At 41.9% G+C, this 15303-nt stretch overlaps 1 protein-coding gene across 4 annotated transcripts in view; it reads right to left on the reverse strand.

Annotated features, from left to right (window-relative positions):
- AFF2 (ALF transcription elongation factor 2) overlaps nucleotides 1-15303 on the reverse strand; it is a 462610-nt gene that overhangs the window by 121573 nt on the left and 325734 nt on the right. For 2 of the 4 annotated variants that reach the window (XM_082716439.1, XM_082716437.1), the window contains 2 exons: nucleotides 13332-13368; nucleotides 12944-12995 (listed from right to left, as the gene is read on the reverse strand). In XM_082716439.1, the coding sequence (XP_082572565.1) occupies nucleotides 12944-12995; nucleotides 13332-13368 (89 nt within the window). The remainder of the gene's footprint in view (nucleotides 1-12943; nucleotides 12996-13331; nucleotides 13369-15303) is intronic. The other 2 variants (XM_082716438.1, XM_082716436.1) reach the window with 1 other exon arrangement.

Here is a 15303-nt window from a genome sequence, read left to right on the forward strand (position 1 = left end):
CGAGAAGAAGAATGTGCCTAGTACCCAAGGGGTATGCATTCCAGATATTTTAGCCTTTCATCGTTTTTATCCCCGGGGGCTGGAGGGGGTGGGTCGACAGAGGAAATGTTCAATGTGGTTTCTTAGCCCTGGAGAGGTCTTGCTCTAATTGGGAACCTCCAGGACAGTTCAGGGAATTGAGTGAAAGGCTCCTGTAGTGGCCAAAGATGGAACACAGTGCAAATGACAGTGGCTTGGAGCACTCAGTAATAACGACAGTACTAATTATGAGCATAATTAATCACCATAAGTAATGTCTACCGAGAACTTTCTATGTACCAATTGCTGCAATAAGCACTTCAGTCACTTAATCCTATGATGTAGGTGCTATTACCATCCCCATTTTACAGATGAGGAAAACTGAGTAATAGAGAGGTTGAGCAACTTGCCCAAGATCACATGACTAAAGATGATGGAGCTGGGATTTGGACCTAGGCAATTTGCCTCCAGGGCGTATCCACTTCGATCTCTACACTATATGGCTTTCCACCATATTCAGACACACCGACATGTGTCTCTATATTTCTTCTTATGATACTACCTCTTCAATGTGGATTGATGAATAGAAGAATAAAATAGATCAAAATGTAAATATTCATTTAAAAGAACTGAGACCTTCTGGATCATTCTTGCTTTCTGGATATTTTACTTGCCAGTTGCTCAATAGTGTTTGCTGTCTACCTCCTGTGTAGTTGGTCTTGTATCAGCTGTGAGAACATTCAGGCAAATCTATAGCACCCCTTTCCCTAAGCAGCTTGTGGACTTGTGGGCCTATTTTGTTCAAGATGCTATCTGGGGGGTCCACAGTCCTTATGAGTGGAAGGGATTACCGGCTGGGCTTTCCCGGAAAGTTCCTTGGGTTTGGAGGAATATCACAGTCGAGTCAGCGCTATCTCAATCTCCTCAGCACACAGACTGACCAGACCAGAAGGAAGAGGCTCGCAAGTGTCCCCACTTCCCCGCCCCTGCCCCCAAGTGCCTTTAGACCAAGCTACCCCTCAGTCTTCTGCTATTCCACATCCCTCATGCCCAGTTACCTGATACCATCTAACAGGTTTAATGTTTGATATCTGCTGTGTGGGAATGAGTATTCCCAATTCTCAGAGTGAGAGCATCACCTGTGTCAGAAATTGGTCCTTTCAGAGCATTCGAGGGAGAGATTTTCCACATGTTGTGTAGGAAATACATGTTGAAATCCTATTATGAACATGTCAAAAAGTAAATTTTAAAGGTCCAGTTGTATAAAAAAATCCTGTTATGGAACCACAGACAAAGTCCCCCCCCCAGCTAATTTTAAAGTCAGACCCACTGTGACATGTTTGTCTTGGGGAAAATTTGAAAAGGAAGGGCAGTCAGAGAATCCCTGAAATTTCAAATGCCTCAATGCCTCATCTTCTTCACGAGCGAGATAACCTGGATTGCTTTTTTCATTTCCCTGTCTTGGGGCTGTTGGACATCTCCTTATAGTGCTGAGCCCTGGGTCCCACAATATCTGTTTGGCAAGTGGCTGCCATTTGGAACCCCAGGGCCATGAGGGTTTGTCTGGGATGGATCCCCAAAAGTAGATTTTCTGTGCCTCCATGTCTTTACCATGCATCTTGGCTTCCTGCCATCCTGAATATCACAGTTCTTTCTGAATAGTATAAATCAAGCTGAAGTCGATTTAAATTTCATGTGGAAAACAGCTTTGCTTCAAAGCACAACCATTTTTTATGCTAAAAAAAAACCTGTCAGGATATAATCTTTTTGCATCCCCCCAAACTCTTTCTAGCAGAGGGCAAGGCAGATTATTTCTGTTAAGCGATTGTCGCTGACAATGGTAAGCAATGTTTTTTCAAAGTTCATGGCAGCAGTGCACTTTCAAATTTTGTAGTGACTGTCGAGATCTAATTTTTAAGGTATAGTTACCACAACAGCAAACTGGAATTTTAATCTGATAGTAAAGGTCAAGACAGATCACAGCTTCAGGTCCTCTTCAATCTCAAAGTTAGAGTGCACCCCCCAAAAAGCATGAAGATGAAGGGCTGACCTAACCCCAAATTGCATGCTCTAAGACAGTGAAACTGTAACACATATGCGTTTGGGTGGAACGTTTTCAAATTTGTCCACAAATGTACAAACTATCACTAAACCAGATAAACGGAACCTTGGGTGTGCGGAGGTTGGAAAATGCACTGTCTCATGAATGTGGTGAAATGGCCAGAAACGTTCTGGGTACGGCTAGTCTAACTAGGAAAGGAGTGGCACAGACAGTGATTCATTTTAAGTCAAGGGCTCTGTCAGCACCAGGGGGTCTATCTTTGATTCAAAGCACATCAGTGCAATGGCAGATATTAGCAAAAAGAGCACCTCACTCAACCCCTGCAAGTGTGACTTGCCTGATTTCTATCACGGGGAGAGAAGGGATGTGAATAACTGCCTGCAGTTCCATTCATGAGCTCTTCTGAGAGCAGCACAATTTACTAAGGAACCCAAGTGATATCGAGGCTCCATTTTATATATGATGCAGTAAAGTCCCAGGGAAGCACTAAGTGATGTCATGAAGTCACATGGCAAGGAGTGAGGAAGCTGGGATCTGAGTTGCCCCACTTTCTGGCTCCCAGGACTGGGGAGAGACTGGTTATAACAGTATGTGTAGAAACAGAAAGCCTCACGGGATTAGAAAGCATGATTATTATTAGCAGTGTTCTTTTCTTCATACTTAATGATTAATGATTATTCAACTGAAATGTGATGCCAGTGTGGCAGTTATAGTAGAAGAGCTAAAAGTGAGGTGTTTTTTTTTAATATTTTATTTATTTATTTGACAGAGAGAGATCACAAGTACGCAGCAAGGCAGGTAGAGAGAGAGGAGGAAGCAAGCTCCCTGCTGAGCAGAGAGCCCGATGCGGGGATCCCAGGACTCTGAGACCATGACCCGAGCCGAAGGCAGAGGCTTAACCCACTGAGCCACCCAGGTGCCCTAAAAGTCTGAGTTTTGAAATCCAAGAATCCTAGAGTGAAATTTTAGCTCTTTCACTAACTAGGTGTGTGATCCTGAGCAGGTCATTCAACTGCTAAGAGGAAAACTCCTCTGCAAGGTTGGTTTACTGTTATGAAGCACTGTAGGATGAAGGGGAACAGGGCAGGCCAGGTCCCCAGGATTGGGACTAGTGGTGGCTGTGCGAATGTGGCTGTTTGGGGTGAGAGCCTGGCAGGGACAAGCCTGGGAGTGGTAGAAAGGGCATACAGAAGGTGGCTGGAAGTGATGGCTGGAATGACCCAAGTTCACATATAGTCTCTGTGCTTCCTTTCTCACTGTACTACAGGTTACACAAAACTGATTTTGGAGACACCTAGAATAACCTTTTCAATTTCCACGTATCCTAGAGAATTTCTAGATATGAGCATGAGGGACTTTGGGAAGATTTTTCTCTTGAAAATCTAGAAGTAACTTCACATTATTACAATACTGAGATCCCAGTCTGGAATTTTAAGAAGTGGCCAACCTATGCAGAAATGGGGTTGGTCCTGAAGCTGGGGAATGGAGGTGGCAGAACTACAGGCTGACTTCTGGGTAAATCATTACCTTCCCCCCACCACCCCCTTCCCAGATTCCCCTTTTCCTGAGCTAAGGACCAGACGGTGTATTAAGGGCTGCACTGGTGGATACTGGGTGCCAAGATCCCAGGGGGTTGCAAAGAAATGATATTGTGCTCATTTGGATTTACAAGGTGTACCATCCCTCTGTCCCTCTGGGTCCCCATCTTGGCAGCATATTTGGAGATGTCCATCGAATAGCTTTGAGACCTTCTCCTGTTCAGGCCCTCTTTATGGACATGGATGGATGGGTCACAAAGAAAAGCATTGGTCAGATTTTTCAACTGACTCTTCAGCTGGAATTGTGCAAGCATCTGCAGTATTCTACCAATACTGTTCCCCACTTGTCAGTAGAATGGAAGGGCTTTTAGCAGCTCTGGGAAGGTGTCAAGAGCAGACCATTTAAACATAGTGCTCCTGACAACGTAATTGTGGCAGATGAGCTGGCTGTTTGTGAAATGCTTGATAAGATGGAAAAGAAGAATGAATAGTTTAGAAGCAGGGCAGATACTCCTTCACAGCCACTCCAGCCTCTGCTGGGTTGGTTTGCTTGTTTCTTTTTAATTTCTGGGAATGATCTAGAGGCTTGTCTATACTGTGGCTATTGTTTCTTTTCCTGGAAGACTAGTCGGTACTCTGGTTGATGTGCTCCAGTCCTGTGGCCATCGGGGGGATCTGGGGACAAGGCACTATGCTCTAATGGGCATGCAGAACTTGGGCTTCTAGCTCCAGCTCCCCCATCCCTAGCTCGGGGACATTGGGTGAGGATTTCCCCCAAACCCAACCTGGTTTCTTTTCACCTGGGGCTAACGGGATTACTGTGATACCAATGTAGGGCCAACATATTTTGTGAGGGTCTTTAGGACCATGAAAGACAGGGGTGCCTGGGTGGCACAGTTGGTTGAACATCTGACTCTTGATTTCAATTCAGGTCATAATTTCAGGGGCATGAGATTGAGCCCCACATTGGGCTCCCCACTCAGGGGGGGAGTCTCCTTGGGGATTCTCTTTCTCTCTGTCTCTCTCTGTCTCCCTCTATCCTTCCACCCACTTGTGCTCATTCTCTCTCTCTCTCTCTCAAATAAATAAAAAAAAATCTTAAAAATCACAGTGCACAGGAAAGTAGCCTTGGTTGTAGCTACATTCAATTATACAAGTGGAATTATTTTAATTCTGGTGTTTTCCACCTGTGTTACTTCCTTCACTCCCAGTTATTGTTCAAAACATCAAAGAGAACTTGGGGTTGGTTGATCACATTGGGAATAGTTTTTAACATTATTTCACAATGAAGACATAGAAAAACATTTTGATTATCAACCAAGTTGGTAAGCATGAAAGGCCATGGATGAGCTTCTCATAAAAATAGACCTAAGTATCAGCTGGCTTATGTTGGCTTAAATATGGCAAAATGGAGCTTTCTGGAAACAGAGAGAGAGAGAGAGAGAGATGCTATTCCTACCACAGGTCACAGAAATCGGCCTCCCAGGGATTTGACATGGTGGTGTAAGTCCCCTCAGAGTCACAGATCCTTCTACCTCTCTGAAGAACTCATTCTATAGGCATGATGACACAACTGAGCTGTTGGCCCTGAGTTGAGGACAGACCCATGCTCACCTACACGGTGTCCATGTCCACACATGCAGTATTAAGATCTAATACTTTCTCTGATCTAAACTAAACTGACAGCTACCATTCTGGTCTGCAGCTATGGTCAGTCCACTTTAGCCTAATGCCTGGGCAAGATCACAACTGAATGGAAATCAGTAGGGCCATCTCCAAAGTGTCCATGGAATGGCTTTAGTGTAGGTTAAGGGCATGTGCTCTGAAGTCTGTCTTATTCTGGCTTTGTACTGTAGCTCTTTGGGCAACTCACTCAATGTCTCCAAGGTTTGGTACTGCCCCTGTGGCAAAAAAACAAGGTGACTCCCACAGGCTTGTTCTCAAGAGACAAACTGCCTGGCATATAGTGGACACTCAGTTGATATGGCTTAGTGGAGGTACTGGTGTCATCAGTGTGAGTGTAACCTTCACTGGGAGCTCCTGGAAGGAAAGACGTGTGAATTTACCACAAGGCTTCACCCCAAGCTTTACAAACCAGTGGCTTCATGCATTTTTGTGGAAAGGAAAGAAAGCCTGAATGAATGAATAAAAATGGATGCAAATCAGGTGGAAAAAAAGAGATACTTGACTTTTCCCTGAGAGAAAGAGAGGGAGACATTGGCTTCTAATTACAGATTCTCACAATCCACCAGAAACAGATGAATCTTGGGCACGTGAACAACACAGAAATCAAATCTGATCTTTCAAGATTTATGCTCACTGCACAAGACATCCCTGTTTTGAGCTTCTGTCAGGAAAGTGGAAGCCCACTCCTCCCGCTGAAGAAGCCTCACTTTTCAGTCTTGGCGCCTGTCAAGTACCAGCAGCTTCAGCACTTCCTGACATGAACATTCCAAATGCCAATATTGCTTGTTGTCCCATTAGCCAATATACAATCCTCAAAATAAAATCCTCTCGATGTCTGATTACTCTTCTTAAGGACCTCATGCTGATTCATTTCAAACTGTGAATTACCTTTAATTCACAGCTTGAACAGGCTGCCAAATTTTGTTTTCTCTGCTCCCAGGTGGCTGTCCCTGATGTGGTGGAGAACATCCAGAAAAATATTAAGTCCTTAGGAAAAGCTGGCAAGCTCTAAGATGCAGAGCCTACAAGACAGGCTCAAAGCAAGAGTTGGCAGGCATCTTGGCCTGAAAACTGGAATGGCTACAACTAGTAAAAGCCATCAAGATAACCGGCCAGGTCGTCAGGGCGGTTGAGTTGGGTGTTGGTAAGCTTCACACTCCTCAATAGCCGATCCAAATTCCAAGTGCCAAATCACGGATTGTGATTAAGAATTCATCTGATTAAGAAAATCACAGCCTCCATCCCCTTGCCTCATGACATAGTAGCTTTGCTACCAGAGGTGTAGCTAAAAAGCAGACCAAACATCTACTTATGGAAGAGTATATGAAATTGCTGGAGACGTGGGCTAGTGTTCCACAAGAGTCCCTGGTGGTCCTTGAATCTCAAATCAGATTTTTTCAATGAGGAAATTTTAGATAGGATGGTGAGGATTGTAATGAACACGAGGGTTTTTTTGTTTGGTTTTGTTTTGTTTTTTGAGGGGGTTAAAAAAATCCAGAATTCACCTGAAAAATAATATAATGCTTGTTATTGGTTATAGTAAAGTGAAAACATTCTAATAGTCCTTGTAGTCTTCCTACCACATAGAGAAGAGTTTAGAAACCATGCTTTATTTAAGGCAATTTTGAGCAGGTTTGGCTATAACTAACTTCAGCCATCCAAAGTCTTCCATGTTCAACATGCCGAATGGGTTGTTCTGAATCCCTGAACTCATGAACGCCCACGAGAAAGGGTGCTGTGGTTGGGGGGAAAGAGGCCTACCTTCAGGCTTGCCTGCCAAGGAACAGTATACTCACTTTGCCCTTCTGGGCCCTCATAGACAAAATGTTTCCTTTTCCTCCTAACTAGCACTACCTTCAAGTATCCATTCATATAGTGTACATACCCATCTCCTGCCGGGGAATGGAGACTGGCTACAACTAGTCTGTCGCTGTGAGGCCTTCCATCAGGTCTCTGGGTTCATGGCTGGAATGTTTAAAAACCTGTGGCTAAGACTGAAAGTGAAAGAACTGTTTTTATGGCAAGAAAGGCATTATGGCTACATCTGCCTACATATTGGGCTTTTATGGAAACCATCCAGACGTTTGAGAGAGCAGGGTTTAAAACACAGGAGTGGCTTGATTAAAAGGGGGTCTGGAGGGTTTCCAACTGGACAGGGTCCAGACGCTAACAACCAAGTATAACGAAGGCACTGGATGTTTGGAGCTTATATCTTCTCAACAGTGCTCACAAAATTAGCTGACGTCAAGGACCAAGTACACAGATACACTTGAGTACATGGATGCTGTCTGAAAATGCTTCTCAGGGATACTGAATGTATCTTATCTGTTCCTATTTAGGATGGCTTGTAAAAGACCAACAAGGTCATGAATTTTTGTAAAGCCACTGTACTGACAAAGAATTGACAAGATATTATAAACCAGATGAAGCAATCCAACTCGACAAAGACAATCCAAGTTCTTTGGGTTTGGTTACAGTTTTCTCCTCCATCAGTCCTCAATGGCTTCATTAAGAAACTAGAAAGTAACACAATGTCTGGTGTGTACATTCAATCCCTGAATCTTGTAATGGAAATAAATGGATCTTTCAGAGGCAGAATGGACATGATATTACCACACAAATATATGAGTCTAGAGTCCTGAAAAATACAGTTTGACCTTCAGATGCCCATGACCTACCCTCTTTTGGGAGAGGGACCTTTTTTAAGAGACTAGAAACTCCGCTGGATTTAGAAGCCCTGGGTAAGGCCTGTTCTAAGACTCATAGAGGGGGAGAGAAACAAAAACCATCGGGTCTTCTTTCCTCTAGAACTTATTAAGGGTTAAAGGTTTTATGTTGTTAAGTCTAATTACTAAAGAGTATAACTTTTTTTTTTTTTAGAGTGTAACTGTTTACTTTTGATTTTTTTAAGGATATATTCACTGTTTATTTACTAATTTCCAAATCCAACCTCTTCTATTTTTTTTAATTAATTTCTTTTCAGCATAACAGAATTCATTGTTTATGCACCACACCCAGTGCTCCATGCCATATGTGCCCTCCATAATACCCACCACCGGGCTCCCCCAACCTCCCACCCCCTGCCCCTTCAAAACCCTCAGGTTGTTATTCAGAGTCCATAGACTCTCATGGCTCATCACCCTTCCAATATCCTCAACTCCCTTCTCCTCTCCATCTCCCTATGTCCTCCATGTTATTTGCTATGCTCCACAAATAAATGAAACCATATGATACTTGACTCTCTCTGCTGGACTAATTTCACTCAGCATAATCTCTTCCAGTCCCGTCCATGCTGCTACAAAAGTTGGGTATTCATCCTTTCTAATGGAGGCATAATTCTCCATAGTGTATATGGACCACATCTTCCTTATCCATTCGTCTGTTGAAGGGCATCTTGGTTCTTTCCACAGTTTGGCGACCATGGCCATTGCTGCTATAAACATTCAGGTACAGATGGCCCTTCTTTTCACTACATCTGTACCTTTGGGGTAAATACCCAGGAGTGCATTGACAGGGTCATAGGGAAGCTCTATTTTTAATTTCTTGAGGAATCTCCATACTGTTTTCCAAAGTGGCTGCACCAACTTGCATTCCAACCAACAGTGGAAGAGGGTTCCCCTTTCTCTACATCCCCTCCAACACATGTTGTTTCCTGTCTTGCTAATTTTGGCCATTCTAACTGGTGTAAGGTGATATCTCAATGTGGTTTTAATTTGAATCTCCCTGGTGGCTAGTGATGATGAACATTTTTTCATGTGTCTGATAGCCATTTGTATGTCTTCATTGGAGAAGTGTCTGTTCATATCTTCTGCCCATTTTTTGATAGGATTGTCTGTTTTGTGTGTGTTGAGTTTGAGGAGTTCTTTATAGATCCTGGATATCAACCTTTTGTCTGTACTGTCATTTGCAAATATCTTCTCCCATTCCGTGGGTTGCCTCTTTGTTTTCTTGACTGTTTCCTTTGCTGTGCAGAAGCTTTTGATCTTGATGAAGTCCTAAAAGTTAATTTTCACTTTTGTTTCCTTTGCCTTTGGAAACATAGCTTGAAAGAAGTTTTTGTGGTTGATATCGAAGAGGTTACTGCCTATGTTCTCCTCTAGGATTCTGATGGATTCCTGTCTCACGTTGAGGTCTTTTATCCATTTTGAGTTTATCTTTGTGTACGGTGTAAGAGAATGGTCCAGTTTCATTCTTCTACATATAGCTGTCCAGTTTCCCCAGCACCATTTATTGAAGAGACTGTCTTTTTTCCACTGTATACTTTTTCCTGTTTTGTCGAAGATTATTTGCCTGTAGAGTTGAGGTCCATATCTGGGCTCTCTACTCTGTTCCACTGGCCTATGTGTCTGTTTTTACGCCAGTACCATGCTGTCTTGGTGATCACAGCTTTGTAGTAAAGCTTGAAATCAGGTAACGTGATGTCCCCCGTTTTATTTTTGTTTTTCAACATTTCCTTAGCCATTCAGGGTCTCTTCTGATTCCATTCAAATTTTAGGATTATTTGCTCCAGCTCTTTGAAAAATACCAGTGGAATTTTGATCAGAATGGCATTGAAAATACAGATGTCTTTAGGCAGTATTGACATTTTAACAACGTTTATTCTTCCTATCCAAGAGCATGGAATGGATTTCCATCTTTTTGTGTCTTCTTTAATTTCTTACAGATGGCCCTTCTTTTCACTACATCTGTATCTTTGTGGTAAAGACCCAGTGCAATTGCAGGGTCATAGGGAAGTTCTATTTTTGAATTCTGACAAGTGTTTGTGTGTATACCTTTATGTGTATACACATAGCTCATTAATTTTCTGAATTTCCCCTAGGGGGCTGTATCTGTATATTTTGAAATTAAAAGTTCCCCCATAATTTACACTCATATTATCTGAATCCTGTTATCTGAATCAATGCTTTCCCCTCAATACTGTAACTACCATTGCAGAGAGAAGCAAACTCAGATCTTGGAACCCCCTTTGTCTAATGCTCTTGCCTAATAGGCGGTAAGAGTTCTAAACAGAGCGGGTAGGACAGCACCTCATGGATGGACATCCCATAAAAAACATGGTATGGCAGTGAAATCTACAGAGCAAGGAAAGACCCAGTTCTCCAAAAGCCAGTCAGACTTCTGGGGTCAGGCCCAGAGAAAGCGTGGCTGTCAGGAACACAGAGGGAGCCTGGCGGGTTCCCAGTTTGTATTTGGACATACTTAGATTAGTGCTTTTGAACCTGCTACCCATGCATGCAGTCCTTACAAACAATCCAGGCCCAAATGGAAGGTCTGGATTTCATCAGCTGGGGAAGATAAGCAAATACATGGAAAACTAATAATGTCTCCCAGTAATTAAGGGATTCTGCTTTGCAAGAATCTCTACTCTCTCACTGCAGTAAAGTGGGAGGAGCATATCTAGGATATCTGCCAGTCTCAGGAAGGTGTCTCTCCTGCAGCAAGGGCCAACTTCGGGGCTGTTTCCCACCCAACTCAGGCCACCAATGGCCATCTACGCAGGGAAAGTTCTTAGTTGCCTGGAGGATTACCCTGCCACATGGAAAATCCTAGAAGCTGGCTTGAAAAGCACACAGTAGTAAAATAGGGGAGAGTAATAGAAATGGCTAAGCAGATAATAGTTTGGAAGCTAAAAGCAAAAATAATAAATCCACACCCTACAATAAAGAAGGGAACTTATTCCAGCTCAAATCTGATGGACAACGCTTGGCCCTTAAATCTAGTAGCTAAAAAAGAGAGCAGCTCATTCATAAAGTGGACTCAGCACCTTCCAGTTTTATTGACTCTTCCCATAGAGAACCTCAGTCCTACTGAATTACGCAATATACCCCTGTGCTATGAAATGCTGTTTTCTGGAAATGCAGCTTCTAACTATAAATCACAATTGACGAGTTTATTTCTGTTAGTTACAAACTATTGAAATATTGAATTTTATGTTCTATATGGAAATCAGCATATTTCACAGCAGGAGACTAATACTCTTGCTTTAGGAGTAAGATCATTTTCTAGTGGGAAAAATACTGTTATATTTTTTCAACTCTGGAAACCTGTGTTGATTTCCTAAATACTCAAGTGTGTGTGTGTGTGTGTATGTGTATTAATTTTATTGACATTTTAATGGGAGGAGGGCAAAGTATGAGAATAAAACCTATTGTTTACTAGAATCACAGAATCACAAGGGGAAGGGCAATTTAAGATGCAATGAATGGGGGCTTAAGTGGGTAGGAGAAGAATCAATGAAACAAGATGGGATTGGGAGGGAGACAAACCATAAGTGACTCTTAATCTCACAAAACAAACTGAGGGTTGCTGGGGGGAGGGGGTTTGGGAGAAGGGGGTGGGATTATGGACATTGGGGAGGGTATGTGCTTTGGTGAGTGCTGTGAAGTGTGTAAACCTGGTGATTCACAGACCTGTACCCCTGGGGATAAAAATATATGTTTATAAAAAATAAAAAGTTAAAAAAAAAGATGCAATGAATGGAAAAGCTGAAATGAACAATATTAAAGACGATTTGGATTTCCATGTTTCCACATAATTTGGTCCTTAATTCAGGGTTAGGGCTTTATTTCCCCCCTTTCTTACTTTTTTCTCACCTCTTTAAATGAGAGTTCTTGGTTGCTGAAATTGAACTTGGAATGAGAAAGCACGGATCAGGCCAGAAAACCAAACAATAAAACTGATGATGGGGCCAGGGCTCTGGGGGCTTTGCTGTTCAATGGAACTACGAACACAGAAATGCCATTGCCTTTCTTAGAACCATGGTCTATTTGGGAGTCATTCCCAGTTGTTTTAGATAATTATTTGTGATCTTCCAAAAGGTAAGTGATTTACTTCAAATGTGCCCTTAGACCACTTGAATGTCATAAATTATTCCATTTCAAACATTTTCAAGTTATGTGACTATTACTCACATAGAAAAGCTGACTTTCATTTTCCATTACTAGGAATGGAAGAAGTTGTGAGAGAAATACTCCCTTGATATATTCTCGGACAAATGGATATTACAAACTCTACAGTAGTTAATCTGAGAAAATTGGTTTCTCCTTACCCCTCCTTTAGTTAGCATTAATAACAAATGAAGACAGTGCTGAGAGAATCACAGGGCCCTGGCTTCTGAACTTTAACCCAGCACCATGTAATCTCTTATTCCACCTCTTCCTGGATCTACTTGCTTGTCTGTAATATACAGTCACCAGATGACATGCAAAGAGCAAGGTCTCAAGCTGACTGGCCATAACAATCCACTCAACACTTCATGTCCCAACATGGCTGCTGAGATGTATCCTTACTTCATCCTAGCTGGTCATGTCTGAATATCATGTATGATGAGGTCTGTGGTGGATGTTACATAAAGTTCAGACAACTAGTCAAGAATCACAGGTGTTTTTATATTCCAGGTATTATTAATCCAGCCTGTATTTACCTCACTAGAGAGTCTAATGGTGACCTCATTCATTTTTACTGTTACTCGTTTATTGTGGGAGATCTCGTTCCCCTCTCTAATCGAACTCCATATTACTCTGAGCCAAGTGTCCTATTTTCGAGGAGCAGGAGAGAGAACAAGATTCACTCAGCACTGAGGCAATGTTTCCTTTCCAAATGCCCCTGAAGAAGCCTGCTTTGGAAACCCAATACTCACGCCTCCAGTGATACTAACTTCGTAGAAGCTCTGCTGGTTGGGTCACTCCACTCTGAAAAGAAAGGGCACATTCAATTATTACCCACATTTCCTACTGTCAAATGATCACTCTGAATGAGATCGGTCTTCAAACATGCAGCCCTTCCAGTTATACACACAGACTCACGCACACACACACACACACACACACACACACACACACACACATTTTTAGCATTCTGTCATAAATCACAGATGAAAAAGTAAAGGAACCAATTGGATATATCACAATATGACTTTTTACCACTGTCAATTCATGTTTTCATGATATCAGGTAGGAAAGAGAAGAAAGTAGGGGAGGAGATGACATGAATGTTTGGACTAAGTATAATTTTTTAAAAACACCTACTTTGTAAGGTGAATCCTGGAGTCAGGTGTTGGGATTCCTATAAGGAGGAACACATGAGACAAATATTAGTGAAATACTACAGAGGGAACAAAAGGTGTATTTGTTATTGTTGAAGGCAGAACTTGCCTAGTGTTCGCCAGAAAGAAGCCACTCTTAACAATTCCATTAAGTCGGCTTCTATCCCTAGGTCTATTTGAAGGATAAACATTTGCTAGTCACACCTGCCATAACATGACCATAACTGCCATTCCATCAGACTGATGAAACGTGTGCAACATGGGAACGAATGACCCACATGTGTGAAATTCAAGTGTTTAATTTCTCACTTAGCTAGCAATGATATCTCTAGGGAAGGAAAGGGGCTCTGGTTCAAACTAACAAATGATCCTGGTTTTTGTTGAAGTGTAAACAAGACCAAAATTAATAGATGTGCTCAGTTGCTCCCTTTTATAGGAACAACTCCAATTTTCTACCTTAACTGTGATACATACACGATAGATGGATCTCGTTTTCACAAGACAAGTGTTCTTAAAACTTCATTACAAATTTGGTGACGTACAGGAAGCCATTTGAAATATGCGAGTGGAGCACATTATTTAAAGGGATTTAGATTTGATTTTAAAGTTATCCTGCATGCAACTCATTCACTGATTTTGAGAAATACAGATTTCTACACATGGTGCTTTCTAGGAGCATGGCACACCTGTGTGGATCCTGCCCAAACTCGCAGGCAGAAGCACTATGACAATGGACAGAGCACGCATGGCACCATAGGGATAGAAGGGAAAGAACTGACTACAAGACAAGAACTTCAAAAGGGAGACAACGAATTCAAGGGAATACAAGAATTGGTTATGTCCACTGCTGCTGTAAGTAATCTAGCTTTGAAGCCAAATCTTGCCACCCTATATAAGGAAAAACAAAGTCACAGCATCATTTGTCTTTAAGAGAAGTAATCAAGAACAATAATGCTGTGCTTTCATGGCAAGTGAATGTTTTGATCTATTTAGCATGATTTTGTTGCTAAGGAGACTTCGCTTCCAGCAAGATTGCCACTCCAGAAGACTACCATAAACTCCACATGAGATGGAAAAGGCTTCTCAAAGGCTTCTCTACCCTCACTTTATAGAGAACTGACTTTTGACAGAAAACTCTAACATGGATGGCCATTTGATTCCCAATCCTTAGCAAATTATAGATGGCGAGGAAGGGGAAACTGTCCTAGAGGCACAGCCACTGGGAACACTGAGACATGAAAACCAACAGCAAAGGAGGCCAAAAAAGATAACACAGCCAAGTTAGAACTTAACAAAGCACGGGAATCTATGGCTATTTAATATAGAGGCAGGTATTCCTATGCATCTTAATAGCTCCTGAGGGCATAATTATAGCATAGTCCAATAACTGGTGCTCACCATAATGTCTAAGTTATCAAGAAAGACAAAAGCATGTTTAGTAGAATATTTATAAGAAGTCAGAAAAATATTAATTATATCTCAAAATGATTTGTATTACATGATTCCTATGGAAGGATGGACCTTTGGTTATCCAAGAATTTTGATTGCCCAGAACACCTCATTTCTTTCCCAGGATGCCAAATAAATGGGGGATTAACCATTTGTATGACCTTCACTATATACAATATTTCTACCCATTATTTTTTACAAGGGATTTCATTACAATCATATGGGGCATATTTGGGCTCTTATACCACTGGGAATCAAATGACAAGTTCAGAAGTCAAATAAACCAAACACTTGGTTAGAGAGTGACACATGCAGCTAGCCAGTCCCTGTACTGGTCCCAGGAAGGTGGCCCGAAGTTTTAATCTTCATCCAAGTATTCTGGACTTTAGGCCTGAACAGTCAGTTGTTCAAGGCATTGGGGCAGTGATTTACGAAATGAATTTGAGGATTGCAATATTTAATGTATTAGGGTTACTGGAGTTATACATTCTTGATACTTTTTTTTT

Source organism: Mustela nivalis, assembly GCF_964662115.1.
Source record: "Mustela nivalis genome assembly, chromosome: X".
Lineage (NCBI taxonomy): Eukaryota > Metazoa > Chordata > Mammalia > Carnivora > Mustelidae > Mustela > Mustela nivalis.